Source organism: Somniosus microcephalus, chromosome 14, assembly GCF_052327205.1.
Source record: "Somniosus microcephalus isolate GS21.2 chromosome 14, FLI_Smic_1.0, whole genome shotgun sequence".
NCBI lineage: Eukaryota > Metazoa > Chordata > Chondrichthyes > Squaliformes > Somniosidae > Somniosus > Somniosus microcephalus.
In genome coordinates this window covers 112,506,579-112,522,437 of record NC_141000.1, presented here as the reverse complement: position 1 = coordinate 112,522,437, position 15,859 = coordinate 112,506,579, and the positions used below count along the sequence as shown (strand labels likewise).

The 15,859-nt window shown below is 46.1% G+C and overlaps 1 protein-coding gene across 3 annotated transcripts in view; it reads left to right on the top strand.

Annotated features, from left to right (window-relative positions):
* LOC147107850 (interferon-induced GTP-binding protein Mx1-like) overlaps positions 1-15,673 on the top strand; it is a 37,561-nt gene extending 21,888 nt beyond the window's left edge. For all 3 annotated transcript variants that reach the window (XM_086007212.1, XM_086007211.1, XM_086007213.1), the window contains 7 exons: positions 3,061-3,139; positions 5,809-5,931; positions 7,472-7,616; positions 8,552-8,710; positions 10,635-10,711; positions 12,825-13,049; positions 13,971-15,673. In XM_086007212.1, coding sequence (XP_085863338.1) covers positions 3,061-3,139; positions 5,809-5,931; positions 7,472-7,616; positions 8,552-8,710; positions 10,635-10,711; positions 12,825-13,049; positions 13,971-14,195 — 1,033 coding nt within the window. In that variant the 3' untranslated portion in view covers positions 14,196-15,673. The remainder of the gene's footprint in view (positions 1-3,060; positions 3,140-5,808; positions 5,932-7,471; positions 7,617-8,551; positions 8,711-10,634; positions 10,712-12,824; positions 13,050-13,970) is intronic.
* The last annotated feature ends 186 nt before the right edge of the window (positions 15,674-15,859 follow it).

The window sequence follows — 15,859 nt, the reverse complement described above, 5'->3', positions numbered from 1 at the left end:
GTCCGGGGGCCCGGTGGCAGTCGGGCGTGGTGGGTAAAATGGCGTCTCCCACGAGGTAGGACAAAATGGCGGAGAAGATGGCTGCCCCCATAACTCACATGAGGCACTATTGGGGTCGGTTGCCTTGATCAAAGATGGCCGCCCCATGACTCACGTGTGGGGATACTGGCCTCAGTTGCCGTGAAAGAAGATGGCCGCCCCCACAGTTCGCATGAGGCACTGCTGGCCTCTGAAGATCCGCTCCTGCAGGCCTTAGAGAAATGGCCTTTCTTCCTGCAGGTTGTGCAGGTAGAGTTCCTGGCTGGGCAGCGCGACCTCGGGTGCTTCTCCTGGCCGCAAAAGAAGCAGCCGGCGGCCCGATCGCGGGTGCCCGATGTCGGAGCCGGTACCGGGGGTGGCGGGCCCGGTCGGGTCCGGGACGCCGACGCTGAGGTAGGTCCCGGGGGCGGCGCTGCGAAGGGTATTGCGGTAGGGGTCGGGCCCGAGTCCCAGGGTCGTGAGCAGTACCTGGAAAACGCCTCCTGGTCCTGATGGGCCACCTCCAGGGAGAGAGCGAGGGCTTCAGCTTTGTCCAGGTCGAGGTCTTTAGCTTCAAGCAGTCTTTGCCGTGAGTAGTCGGACCGTAGGCCTTTCACAAAGGCATCGCGGATATTATCTTCCGTATTTTCAACAGCCGTCACCGCTTTAAAGTCACAGTTCCTGCCGAGTGCTCTTAGCGCCCGTAAAAATTCAGCTACAGACTCTCCTGGCTGTTGCGGGCGGGATCTTAGGAGGTGCCTGGTGTACATGTAATTTACCGGGCTGCGGTACTGCTGTTTCAGTAGGTTGATAGCGGCCTCGTACGTAGTCGTGTCCTGTATGAGTGCGTATACTCTCGGGCTCGCTTGGGCGTTCAGAAGTCTTAGTTTGGATCTCTGCGGGGCGCCGGATTCTTCCAGGTAGGATTCGAAGCAGTCCAGCCAGTGTTTGAAGTTGAGGGCTGCGTTTGCTGCCTGTGGGTTTAGATCCAGGTACGGTGGTTTGAGGGCTTGCAGCCAAGCCGGCTGGTGTGGCTGTGCTTCTGGGAGGGCTTCTGGCTGGCCAGTAGTAGACATCTTTAAAATTTAGTCAATAAAATTGATATACCTATCAATTCGTCCAATAAAAGGCGACGAGTTAGGAACGTAACTAAAGGTTTTTATTGACTAAATAACAGAGCCCACCCTCGTGGGTGATCGGGTCCAACAAGGAGGAATACCAGCCAGTCGACTACCTTTATACCTGGGCAGGTAGGTGGAGCCATGGGCGGAGTCGGAGGTGGTCAGCCCAGGTATAACAGCGCGACAAGAGGCGACCTCGTATCGTGATACAACGGTGATAACAATACAACAGTGATAACTATAGTGTAACGATAAAGTGGTTTACCACAGTTATCTTGTTGACCTTCATAGTATTTCCTGCGTATGACTATACATGAAAATGTACCACAGCAAGGTATGAAAGCAAGAATATAAGGCAATGGGCCCAATTTTAACACCCCAGGCCCGGTGGAAACCTGTACCCAGGAGCCCGTCAAATACGGCGCCCTGGTAAAATTCTCCATAACGCTGGATCAAAATATTCTAACCATAAATAAATACCATCAGAAGGGGGCAAGGCAGATTTGTCACAATATAAATACTGACACCGCTGCAATTCAAGGGTTAGAAAAAATTTATTTGCTTTGATTTAAAGTATCTTAGAAGCCGAGGTAATGAGGACCTTTTTTTTAAATAGGAAAGGGACAATTTGTTTGAACCAAGATTCCAGTTGTTAGGGGATTGAAGTCATGCTGGGGCTTGCGAAGGGGCACCGCATGTTCTTGGTGCCCAGAATTCTCAATCTGTCTCTTGAGTGTACTACAAATTGGCTGATCTGACAAAAGTATGCTGTGGCTCCCTGGAATGAGCCAGTGGCATAAGATTTCAGAGCTGTGCTCACTTTCCGAGCCACAGAGCGAGCCGTCCGTGCCTTGGATCCAGATCTGGCTGCAGCAGGGAACTGAAGTGGACACCTCCCACCCCACACCCCCCGCCGCACCTGCCATGAGACTGAGGGATTTTTCTTAGAAATAAACCGAGGATAGGTGGGCGAGATGGACTGAAGGTCGTCGTCTTCTGCCTGTCGCTATGTAGCGCTCCTGGGAAAAGCTTCTGCTCGTGCGCCTGGGTCGTTGGGCCTGCTGGATGGGTAGTCCTGAGATGGTCTGGCTCTCCTCTGGTGCTGCCTGATCAATCTGGCTTCCCTCATGGCCTCGTGCTGCTCCTCTTCCTCCAGCATATAGATTATCTGAAGTGGGATTCCCATTGTGCTACTGTCAGTGCTCAGGAATTCTCTTGAAATAGAATGCTTACCAAATGTAATGTAGAATATAGGAGAAAGCTTTGTGTATAAAAGTGAAAAAACATTTAATGCAATATTTGCAGTGAATCTGACCAAAAGTCAAGTCCAATCAATCTTAGCTGAGCAATGTCCCTTTTGACAAAGTACTTGGGCCTTGATGAACAGGTCCTGGCGAATTGTACTTTTTAAAATAGCGATGTGCATTCTCGAGGGCGGTTGAGCAGACGGAAGTAGTGTTGAGGTGAGGTCACCTCGCCCTGACTCTTGACATTTGCGCGCGAGGAAGAACACTCTTGTCAGCCCGCCCTGTAGCCGATTAGAAATCCTGCCGGGTGACTTTCCGGGAGAACCCCAACATCAAATCAGAACGGTCAGAAATTCCTGGCCACAAACAGGTGCACATCTTGACCTACGCCCTTTCCACAGCCCAAGAATTTCGGGGCCTGTGTCTATAGCTGCGATTTTAACTCTGGGGCCAGCGGGCTAGCGTGTCAAGCTCACTGGAGTCGGGTGTGGCCCATTTTATCTCCCGGCCCTCCTAACGCCAGATTTTCAATCCATTTAAATTACAGGCAGGGGCTCCCACCAGCCTGATTTATTCTGATGTTGATTGGGAAATCGGGAAATGTGTCTCACCTGCTGGGTCATAATCTAAATGTGACGTTTATTGTCCTAATGTGCGTTTCTTTCATCACCTAGGACCCTCTTGGAAGAAAAAATGGCAACGGTTCAGTGCGTGGCTGCCAGACTGACCACCGAACTTGTCGGTCAGATCCGGGTCAGTGACACACTCCTCTTTACACCATGAGCTACTTACTTTTGTAGGCACAGCTAGCAACTGAAGGACCCAGAATTATAGGAACTTGGCACAGTGAAAGCAAGTGCTCGCTCCACAGCAGAATGATCTCTTATTCTACTTCCTCATTCCTTCCTTTCCTTTAGTATTTTTCTTCCACTTTTTATCTAATGCCATACTTCCTATTCCACACCTCAAGTCACCATCAGTGGTAAAGCAGTCTATGCTCTTATGTAACATTTTTACACAATTTTACTGCCATTCGACCCAACAGGTCTATGCCGGTGTTTAAGCTCCACACGAGCCCCCTCCCACCTTACTTCATCTCACCCTATCCTTCTGTTCCTTTCTCCCTCACGTACTTATCTAGGTTCCCCTTATCCTTGCTATTTGCCTCAACCACTCCGTGGTAGCGGGTTCCACATTCTCACCACTGCCTGAGTAAAGAAGTTTCTCCTGAATTCCTTATTGAATTTATTAGTGACTATATTGATGGCCCCAAGTTTTGGTGTCTTCTCCCCACACAAGTGGAAACATCTTATGCAGCACGGTGGCATAGTGGTTAGCACTGTTGCCTCACAGCGCCAGGGACCCGGGTTCGAATCCGGCCTCGGGTGACTGTGCAAACTCCACACATTCTCCCCGTGTTTGCGTGGGTTTCCTCCGGGTGCTCCGGTTTCCTCCCACAGTCCAAAGATGTGCGGGTTAGGATGATTGGCTATGATAAATTGACCCTTAGTGTTAGGGGGATTAAATACGTGGGGTTACGGGGATAGGGTGGGATATGTGTTGGTGTAGGGGTTACGGGGATCGGGTGGGATATGTGTCGGTGCAGGCTCGATGGGCCGAAATGGCCTCTATCTGCACTGTGGTGATTCTGTGATCTTCTCTGTCTACCCTATCGAACCCCTTCATAATTTTAAAGACCTCAATCAGGTCACCTCAGCCCCTCTCTTTCTGAAGAAAAGGGCTCCAGCCTTTTAAATCTTTCCTGATTATTGTATCCTCTCATTTTAAATGAGGAAATTCTTTATAACCTCTCTCTGTAGTACTAATCCTCTTGACTCTTTTGTTAGTACTCTCTGCTTTTGAGACAGAGGTTTGTGGCTTCAAACCCCACTTCAGGTCTTGGGGACATAGGTTGACCAGTTAGTGCTGTACTGAGGAAGTGCCGCATTGCCCGAGGTGCCATATTTCAGATAAGGGGTTAAACCAAGGCCTGTCTGCTGGCTCAGATGGATATAGAAAATCCCATGGCACTAATCGAAGAAGAGCAAGAAAGTTCCTCTGGTGTTCTTATTCAGCAACACAAAGGTGCAGGATGAGGAAGACCGTTTAATTCACCTTCGATCACCGTCCTAAATGCATAGCTTCCTCCATAACATACAAAATAATCCAGCCGCATCTAAGTCCAACGTTAAATAAAATCAGATCACTTTGAGGTTTAATCATCTTGCAAAGCTAAAAGTGTAAGCACTTATCCAGGTCCAGGGTATATATTGTGGCAGAAGCTATGAAGTCATTAGCACCAGTGAGGTTGTTTAATGAGGCAGCATACAGCTCTGTGCCGTTATCTGGTAGGCAGTCAGCTTGCATAAGTCTTCTCTTAGGCAGTCCCTTGGAACCGAGGATGACGTGCTTCCACACTAAAAATGAGTTCTCGGGTGACTGAGTCGAAGGCGGGACCTACAGTCTCTGTCACAGGTGGGGCAGACGGTAGTTGAAGGGGCGGGTGGGTGGGGTGCTTGGGTTGATGTGCGCTCCTTCTGCTGTTTGCGCTTGGCTTCCGCTTGCTCCTGGCGAAGAGACTCGAGGCGTTCGGCGCCTTCCCGGATGCTTCTCCTCCACTTTGTGCGGTCTTGGGCCAGGGATTCCCAGGTGTCGGTGGGGATGTTGCACTTTTTCAAGGAGGCTTTGAGGGTGTCCTTGAAGCATTTCCTCTGCCCACCTGGGGCTCTTGCTGTGCCGGAGCTCCGAGTAGAGCACTTGTTTTGGGAGTCTCGTATTGGGCATGTGAGCGATGTGGCCCGTTCATCGGAGCTGATCGAGCGTGGTCAAAGCTTCGATGCTGGGGATGTTGGCCTGAGCGAGAACACTGACGTTGGTGCGCCTATCCTGCCAATGAATTTGCAGGATCTTGCGGAGGCAGCATTGGTGGTACCTCTCCAGTGCTTTGAGGTGCCTGCTGTACATGCATAAGTAGCTTTGTCAAAGCCCCAAGAGCTTTTGCACCAGGAGAAACAATAAAGAGCAGTATAGGCATCTCCCATTCAGCTCAAGATTGGCATTGGGAGCAGGTTGTTTGGTCGAAGGAGGCCTAAGAGGAGGAAGAAAATAAAATACATTTTAGAAATGGCGCTGAGGGAGGAGTACAACACTTTTTTCCCCAATCATTTCAAATGTCTGAACTAATTGCCCACTCCCACGTCAGGAATATGAAAGAACTGTAAGACTCTGGGAGTTGACGTCATTTCTTTCTAAAACAAGGTGAAGTGTAAAGGCTGGTAGTTCAGGATGCCAAATGGGTGAAAAAAGTAAGAGGTAATAGAAGCGGTCTCTCGATTTGGTTGGGGGGGGGGGAATAGCTCTGCCTGTAACGCTTTTTGTCCGCTTAAAGTAACATGTTTTCAACTCCTTTTCTCTTTTTAAAGAAAACCCTGCCGACAATTGAAAATCAGGTTCGGTGCAAAATTGCTGAAACTAGTAGGGAACTGGAGATGCTGGGTACAGGAGTACCAGCTGATGAGGATGACAAAATTCCTTTCCTCATTGATGTAAGTACAAAAGAGAACTTAAGGGTTCTTTCCTAAAAAGAGGTTTGGCTTTATGACAAAGGATTTTGGGAAACCTTGGATTAATAGATGTCAGTTTGAGTACAGACTTCAGTATCAATGGGCAATCAAGAGTTGTTCTCGATGGAGTTTGCAGGCTAGCAGTGAGCTAATATATGTACAGAGTTTCGATTGTAATAAATCCTCTTTTCACTTGATATTGGATTGTTGGGAACCATAACAACAAGGGGTCGGCCATTTTGGACTGAGAAAAGGATAAATTTCTTCACTCAGGGTGGTGAATCTTTGGAACTCTCTCTACCCCAGAGGGCTGTGGATGCTGAGTTGTTCAGTATATTCAAGACTGAGAGATTTTTGGACTATAGGGGAATCGAGGGATATGGTGATCGGGTGGGAAATGGAGATGAGGTAGAAGATCAGCCATGATCTTATTGAATGGCAGAACAGGCTCGAAGGGGCAAATGGCCAACTCCTCTTATTTCTTATGTTGTAACAATATAACAAACATTCTTTAGTATTGGGAAGGAGATTTTGCTAATTTTAATAGCGATGATGTCACATACAAGTTACAACGTTCTGCTTAAACAGTTGGTAACCTGTAGTGGGCAAATGCTTAATGCAATCGTATGGCAGTGTTCTGTTGGGTATTTACAACATTTCCAACAACGTCATGATCACTTTTACTGATATCAGCTTATTATTTCCTGATTTTTAAACTGAATTCAAAATCTCAAACTGCCATAGTGGGATTTGAACTCGCGTTCTCTGGATTACTAGTCTCGTAACACAACCATTCCACTACTGGACCAGTATAAACCATTCCACTACTGGACCAGTATAAACCATTCCACTACTGGACCAGCATAAACCATTCCACTACCGGACCAGCATAAACCATTCCACTACCGGACCAGTATACACCATTCCACTACCGGACCAGTATACACCATTCCACTACCGGACCAGTATACACCATTCCACTACCGGACCAGTATACACCATTCCACTACCGGACCAGTATACACCATTCCACTACCGGACCAGTATACACCATTCCACTACCGGACCAGCATACACCATTCCACTACCGGACCAGCATACACCATTCCACTACCGGACCAGCATACACCATTCCACTACCGGACCAGCATACACCATTCCACTACCGGACCAGCATACACCATTCCACTACCGGACCAGCATACACCATTCCACTACCGGACCAGCATACACCATTCCACTACCGGACCAGCATACACCATTCCACTACCGGACCAGCATACACCATTCCACTACCGGACCAGCTGACATTGGGTGCCTGCACTGGGAAAATGTTACACCCCCCCCCCCCCCCCCCTGCCCAGAGCTAACAACCTCCGTTCTGTTAAGCAGAGAAATATCACCAATTATATTTTTAATGAGCGTGAAGAAGCTGGTGAGGGAGTGAAAGGTGCTGGTACAGGTGTGGTGATCAAGCTACAGTTAAAGACTAACTGAAAAGTTATTTTCACACTAACTACAGAAAATTAGAGCCTACACTGATGACCTCTTCAGCTTAACAAATGGAGAATATTCAAGGGAATACGAGGATGATATGAAATTATACACAGTAGTGCGAAAGACTTTTGGGCAGTGGCAAACCCTCCTTGAGGAGGATCAGAATGAGTGTAAGTATTCAAATTAGCAGAGAAGACCCCCGTTAGCGTTGTGTTTGGGCATTAAGCTTGATCAAGTGCATGAATGCCATTTCTGAAAGAACTTGCATTTATATACGGCCTTTCGTATCTTCAGGAAGTCCCAACGTGCTTCACAGCCCAGTGAGTTAATCTGTTTCAGTGATGTTGGTTGACGGATCATCATTGGCCGGGACATCAGGGAGAACTCTCTTTTTTGCTTTTCGTCATATAGCGCCATGGCCAGTGGGTGTGGCCTCGGTTTAGCATTGCATCTGAAGGACCGCACCTCTTGACAGTGCAGCACTCCCTCAGTACTGCTCTGGCAAGTTAGTAGAGTTTGAACTCTCAGCCTTCGGAGTCAGACACAAGCATGCTTTCACTGAACCAAGCTGATACTTGATGTACTCTGGCCTTTTGTGCATCGTCCGTCCTTTCGCCCCACCATCAGTGGCAGAGCCTTCAGATGCCTTAGGCCATGTCTCTGGAACTTTTTCCCCCTCCACCCTGCTCTCCATTTCTCTCTGGCTTTAAAACCCTTCCTGAACCCATCTCTTTGACCAAGCTTTCAGTTACCATCCTTAACTCTTTGTCCCTTGACTCAGCATCTAATCTCTATATTTCTATTTGCGAAGAACCTTGGGATTTATTTTTTTACCTTTTTTAAAGGATTACATCAATGCATGTGGTTATTGTGGGCGTAGAATCTGAAAATATTAGGGCTGAATTTCTTTGCCCCCTCCCTCCCCCAAGGGGCACCCATTTTCCTTGGGGCAAAGGTCAGTAAAAAGGAACACTGGGCCTTTTCTAAATTAAAAAAAAAAAAAACTTTCGCTGCACTGGAAAACAATAGTATGCAAAACACAAAATATATCACTGGACTTTGAAATACATAGTAAGAATGGTTTTGTTCAATTTTTTTTTTGCAGTCAAAGATATAATGAGTGAAAAAGTGACTGAGTATGCCAAGAAGTCCCGTGGGAGAGAACTACCTGGATTTACCAATTACAGAATCTTTGAGTCACTAGCCAAGAATCAGATCCTGAAGTTGGAGCCTCCCTCTCTCACAATGCTGAAAGAGGTATCAGGTGATGTGTACGATCTACGCTGCACTCTACAACATTAAAGAAACTGCACGATATAGGAAAGGACTTGCATTTATTATGGTGCAGTTCACAACTTCAGGACGTCCCAAAGTTTCTTCACAACCAATGGAAGTACTTTTTGAAATGTAGTCACTGGTGTAATGTAGAAAACTCAGCAGCCAATTTGCACACAGCAAGCTCCCACAAACCGCATGAGATAATGGCCAGATAATCTGTTTTTAGTGATTTTTGGCCAGGACAACACCGAGCTCCCCTGCTCCTCTTCTAATAGTTCCATAGGATCTTTTACATCCTCTTGAGAGAGCTTGGTTTAACGTCTCATCCAAAAGACGGCACCTCCAACAGTGCAACACTCCCTCAGTATTGCTCTGGAGTGTCTGCCTAAATTTTGTGCTCAAGTGTCTGAAGAGGGACGTGAACCCACAATCTTCTGACTCTGAGGTGAGGGTGCTACCCACTGAGCCACGGCTGACGTGTAAATGTGCCTTGGCAAAGGACTCAAACGATGGTTGTTGTGATTTTTGATCACTCACTGGAAGTTTCTGGTCATTGTGAAACTGTTATCAACCAGGCTTTTTAAGTAGTCGGATGCAGTTGGAGCCCTATAGGCCAAACCAAGTTATTTTCACCTTTTTTAGATAGAACATTTGTGAGACCACACTTTGGAGAACTGTCTTTTAGAAGGTGATTGATCTGATGGCGGGAGTTTGGAGAGTTCAAAAGAAGGGCATTAATCGTCATCTTTGGGCTGTAGGCAATAAAAAGAGACTCCAAGAACTGAATTTGTCTTTCCTGGACACTGGAAGATTGAGAAAGGAGATGACTCAAGACTTTAGAAGTACTGGGAGGAGGAATGGATAGCGTAGATTTTGAGCAGCTAGTTAATCTGGTCTGTGAATGCAGCACTAGAGGTGTTTAATAGTCAGTTGTTGAGAAGATTGAGATTAGAAGGATTTGGTTTAAAATGATAATCATTAGAGTCGATACAGAGAATCCATTTCCTCTGGTGGGGGGGATCCAGAACAAAAGAGGAAATCTTAAAATTAGAGCTAGGCCAGTTAGTGAAATTGGGAAGCATTCTTTTTCAAAAAGAGTATTTGAAATCTTAAACACTCGTTCCCCAAATGGCTGTGGATGCTAGGGGAGAATTTTCAAGACTGAGATCAGTACATTTTTTGTTAGGTAAGGGTATCGAGGGATATGGATCAAAGGTGGATAAATGGAGTTGAGGTACAGATCAGCCATGATCTAATAGAATGGCGGAACAGACTCGAGGGGCTGAATGGCCGACTCCTGTTTTTTGGCAGAATTGTGGGAATGTAGTTTATAGCGTCAAAAGTTTGGCACCTTTTAGAAAAGGGCTGGGTAAATATCTGGGTAGGGATTGGATTGATGGTTCTAATGGGTACAGCTAGAGATTGGAATCCCTGTGTAATGTGATGGTTACTGAGCCACTCTTTCCATGGAAGTGGTATGGCAAGAAAGGAAACTAGTCGAGCACAAATAGTGTTCAGCTGTAAAGTTAAGTAAATATTCTAGAGTTTTACTTGATTCATCTTTGGGGCACAGAGAAGGATTGCAGACTCTCCTCGCAGATTAAGTAGGAGTAGGCCATTCAGCCCCTCGAGCCTGCTCTGCCATTCAATTAGATCATGGCTGATCTGCATTTTAACTCCATCTATGCGCCTTGGTTCCAGATCCCTTAGATTTTTGTTAGGTAAGGGTACTATCAAACTGTTGGATGGAGTCCATGATAGGGCAGTTGTATCTGATTTTGGACTTGGCCATCTGTAGTTACCTTCCTCTTTAAGCAGCTTGTTAGGACTTCCATCACTAAGGAACATTTACAAATAAAAGTTGCTAGAAATGGCATTCCCCTAATTGGATTGTCTTATTTTCCTTACAGACATGGTCCAGTCAGTGTTTAATGGAATGGCTTTGCAGCATTTTCAAGGGTTGCCGAACCTAATGAAAAGCATCAAGGTATGTAGAAGACTCTTCCTTGTCTCCATTTGCGAGGGGATGGAGAATGAGTGATGTGTCTGAAAATCTGAACCCTTTAGAAGAGACTGAATGTGAACAGCTGCATCTTGCAGGGGCAATGACCAAAGGGAATTAAGAAGATCTGATGAGAGTTTCCTTATTGTGCATTGATCTAAGTTTATAGTGCACCACAATTAGAATCAGTGCCCCTAGATTAGAAAGAGGGGGGTAAAATAACCAGGGTTTCTGCTCCAGACCGCGACTGGAAAATATATATGGGCATTGGGTGAGGACGAAATTGGCTAAGGGATAGGAGGCAGAGCATAGTGGTGAACGGATGTTTTTCTGACTGAAGAGAAGTATGCAGTGGGTCCCCCAGGGCCCGGTATTGGCACCATTGCTTTTCTTGTATATAAATGACCTGAACGTGGGTATAGGGAGTACAATTTCGAAGTTTGTGGATGATACAAAACTTGGTAACGTAGTAAGTAGTGAGCAGGATAGTAGCAGACTTCAGGAGGACGTAAACAGACTGATGAAATGGGTATGAAGCAAAGGGTAATGGTCGACGGGTGTTTTTGTGACTGGAAGGCTGTTTCCAGTGGAGTTCAACAGGGCTCAGTCCCTTGCTTTTTATGATGTATATCAATGATTTAGACTTCAATGTAGGGGGCATAATTAAGAAGTGTGCAGATGATACAAAAATTGGCCATGTGGTTGATAGTGAGGAAGATGGCTGTAGTCTGCAGGAAGATGTCAATAGACTGGTCAGGTGGACAGAAACGTCGCAAATGGAATTCAATCCAGAGAAGTGTGGGGTAATGCATTTGGGGAGGGCTAACAATAAATGGTAGGATACTGAAGTGTAGAGGAACAGAGGGACCTTGGAGTGCATGTCCACAGATCCCTGACAGTAGCAGGGCAGATAGATAAGGTGGTTAAGAAGACATATGGGATACTTTTTTATTAGTCGAGGAATAGAATATAAGAGCAGGGAATGTTATGCTTGAACTGTACATAACACTAGTTAGGCCACAGCTAGAGTACTGCGTACAGTTCTGGTTACCACATTACAGGAAAGATGTGATTGCACTAGAGAGGAGATTTACCAGGATGTTGCCAGGACTGGGGAACTTTAGCTATGAGGAAAGATTGGAGAGGCTGGGGTTGTTTTCTTTGGAACAGGGGAGGGTGAGGGGAGACTTAATAATAATAATTCAACTTTATTGTCATTGTACAATGCACAAGTACATGAACAACGAAATGTGATCTTGCAAGCTCCCATGAGTCCAGTACAAATAACATTAACATTAAACGTAAATAGCACCGTCCTGGGAGAAGCAAAGCCGCTGCGTCTGTGCGCGCCGCCATATATAATCGAGGTGTATAAAATTGAAGGGCCTAGATAGTGGCTAGGAAGGACCTATTTCCCTTAGCAGCGAGGTCACTAACCAGGGGGTTTTAGATTTAAAGTAATTGGTTTAGAGGGGAGTTGAGAACTTTTTTCACCCAGAGGGTGGTGGGGGTCTGGAACTCGCTGCCTGAAAGGGTGGTCGAGGCAGAAACCCTCGTCACATTTAAAGTACAGGAAACTCTTGTTTAAACGGCATCTAAATATCCGGAATTCTCTATTAACCGGCAAAATTCATACTCCGAAAACAACACCTCCATAACCGGCAATGGTGCCGAGTCCGAGCCTCCCGCAGTGGCCGAGTTAGTCAGTGGGGGTAGTTCGACAAACTGCCACTACTTGGCTTCTTGGTGCGGTCGGAAGTCCAATTACTGTACTACACATTTATAAAAAATAAAAAAAAATAAAAAAAATTTTGTTAAAAATAGCCTCGGTACATAACCCTCTCCGTCCGTCATCCGGAATTTTTAATCAACCGGCACCATCTCGGTGCCGGATACCAAAGAGTTTCCTGTACTTGGATATGCACTTGAAGCGCTTTAATCTACAAGGCTATGGACTAAGAGCTGGAAAGCGGCATTAGGCCGGATAGCTCTTTTTTGGCCAGCACACAGACACGATGGGCCGAATGGCCTCCTGTGCTATAAATTTCCGTTTCAGTAAAGTACTTCACAGCAGCGTGTTGGCCTATGTCCTCCACAGAGCAAGATTGACGAAATCCGTCAGGTGCAGGAAACAGAAGCAGAGGAGATGCTGAAGACTCTGTTCAAGATGGAGAAAATGGTCTACTGTCAGGACATCACTTACTGCAACAAGCTGAATCAAATCCAGACCGAGTATGAGTCACCAGAAGAACCGAGCCAGCATCTGATTTCTTTCACTACGGATATCGCTGCGATGTCCATTCATCTAGAGACCTATTACCTGGTGAGCTGCCATGGACTTGTACGATTTCATCTTTAACGATAAACTGACAATGCTATTCCGTTCCAGTGGGTGTGGTTGCTTGTTCTGCTGCACCCACGGGCAGTTGACTGCACATTGTGTGCCAGACACTTTCCCTGCATGGGGGAGGGAGGGGTTGCATTGGATAGGGGCACTGGGAACTGAGGACAACTGAGAACCAGGCAAGAAATATATTGGTGTCAAAGAGCAGAGGTGCCCACAGATTTTTATTGTTTTGCATTTTTCAATGGTGACCTCCTTTTCAGCACCCATTCCAAATGTGCAGCTGAATTGTTGCTGCGGCACTAGAGATGTATTAAGGGGCACCCACCTAGTTACCATATAAACTCAGGGCTCTAATGAGCCCCCTGAACAGATTGTGAAATAAAAACAAAATGCTGGAGATACTTAGCAGGTCAGACAGCATCTGTGGCAAGAGAAACAGTTAACGTTTTGGGTCGATGACCTTTGATCAAAACTGGAAAAAAGCAGGAAATGGAACAGATTTTTAAGCAAGTGTAGGGGCTGGGAAAAGGGGGAGGGGAGGAAAGAACAAAAGGGAAGGCCTGTGATAGGATAGAAGGCAGGAGAGGTTAAGAGATATTCAAGACAAAAGGAGATGGTAATGGGACAGGTTAAGAAACAAAGGATGGCTCTAGATGAAGTGTAAATTGTGCTGGCAGAGTGAAAGACAGCTGCCTGTGTACAGATTTCTGATTCCTACCTCCTTTACGCATGATATCCCCAATTGTGCCCGCTGGGTGCACTGGGCACAGAAGTCTAAGAGCTTCAATGTTCTGAGGCTTTTCAAAGCCTCACTAACTTACAACTTTCAGCAAAAGACCTATAGGACCCCAGAGGAGAAGACTGCTTGACGGCGGATCTACTTTTTTGTTTTTCCAGATTGCTGCGAACCGACTGGCCGACCTGATCCCTATGGTACTTAGATTCTACCTCCTGGAGGAGTACGCGAACAAGCTACAGCGCAAAATGCTGCAACTGCTGCAGGGCAAAGAGCAGATGGAGAAGCTGCTGGTGGAAGAGGAAGATATCTCTGAGAAGCGTAGGTTTCTCACCAGCCGCTTGAACAGGCTGAGAAAAGCACGGCAGATCTTGACCACCTGTTAAAATAAATAACAGAAAATGCTGGAAACGCTATTACTGGAGTCAAAGTTATACAGCACAGAAAGAGGCCCCCCTAAACCTCCTGCCCCTTACCTTGAAACTATGCCCCCTAATTATTGACCCCTCTACTAAGGGGAAAAGTTCCTTCCTATCTATGCCCCTCACAATTTTGTACATCATATTATTCGCAGTATCTTGCTATTGTTAAAATAAAATATCTGATAGATTTAATAAATATTAGGCAAACTGGTAAGTGTTTAGCAGTCGCTGATGATAGGCTTCTGTATATGTGGGGGTCCATGTGGAAATATGTCTGGGAGATGAAAGCATTCCTGTCATTTGCCATTGTGTTCAGCGATTTGCTAAATAGGTGTAAATTGATCAGGTTGAGGCCATGCAGCCCCTCGGGCCTGTTCCGCCATTCAATTACATCATGGCTGGCCTGTATCTTAATTCCATCTAACCACTTGGTTCCGTATCCCTTAATATCCTTGCCTGATAGAAATCTATCGATCTTGGTTTTGAAATTTCGGCCTCCGGCCTCAACAGCTTTTTGGGGGAGAGTGTTCCAGATTTCCACTACCCTTTGTGTGAAGTGCTTCCTGACATGACTTGGCACTAATTTTACGGTTATGACCCCCCACCTTTGTTCTGGACTCCCCCAGCAGAGGAAATAGACTCTTATCTACCCAATCAACTCCTTTGATCATCTTAAAACACCTCAATTAAATCACCCCTTAATCTTCTAAACTCGAGGGCAGCCTCACTAAAGTAGGAGTAGGCTTATGAGTCCACCGACGGTGCATGATGGATAGAAAATTGTGGACAGTACACTTCCAAATTTCCGATAGGCACTCCCGGTGGGCGAGGTTACCCCTCAGCAGCACGGACTCTTTAAAATAATCCTCCGTACCCTTTTTAGTCTCCACAATCTATTTTCCTCTCTGCCCCAACTCCCTCCCCTCCGCCCCCACCCCGCCCCCCTCATTCTGTCTTTAAAAAGATAATCTTGTCGATATTCCCTGGTGTTAAGTCATGTTAATTTTGGTATCACCGATGCTGGTTCCTGGGCACAAGAAGTACAGTGAGATTAAGGTTTTTTTTTTAATTTGGGGATGTTTGTTGGTGATCTGTTTACTTTGGTCTTGGCTGTTACCAGTTCACAAAACAAATAATCCGACAAAGATAATCCTGTAGAGTTAGTATTTTGTTAGTATTAGATGAGTTTCATGCACTGGAGCACACTCTTTGTAACATGGGAGTTGTGCAGTTCTTGTAGTGTATTTCAAAACAATGTTCTTTTTCCAGTCAAACGGTCTTATTTAGAGATCTAGCGGGTATGTTCAGCGAGACTCTGGTCCCAGCGCACAGCTTTGCTAGACAGGAGCACTGGCAGTGAAACCTTGCTATGTTACCACTTATGATTGATGTTTGTTCTTGTGAGCCTCTGCTGGTTCAATAAAAGACTATTTCAATAGTGAGTCTGCCTATTGTTTTATTTTTTTTCTTCTGTCAAATCAACAGGCAGCAACTGGTTTTTCCACTCCTTTTCTAAAGGCACTGTGTGAGCCTGGATACGAATCCATGATCACCAATCGCCTTCCTCTTTCGACCCTCTGAATCCATGATCACCAATCGCCTTCCTCCCTCGACCCTCTCTGAATCCA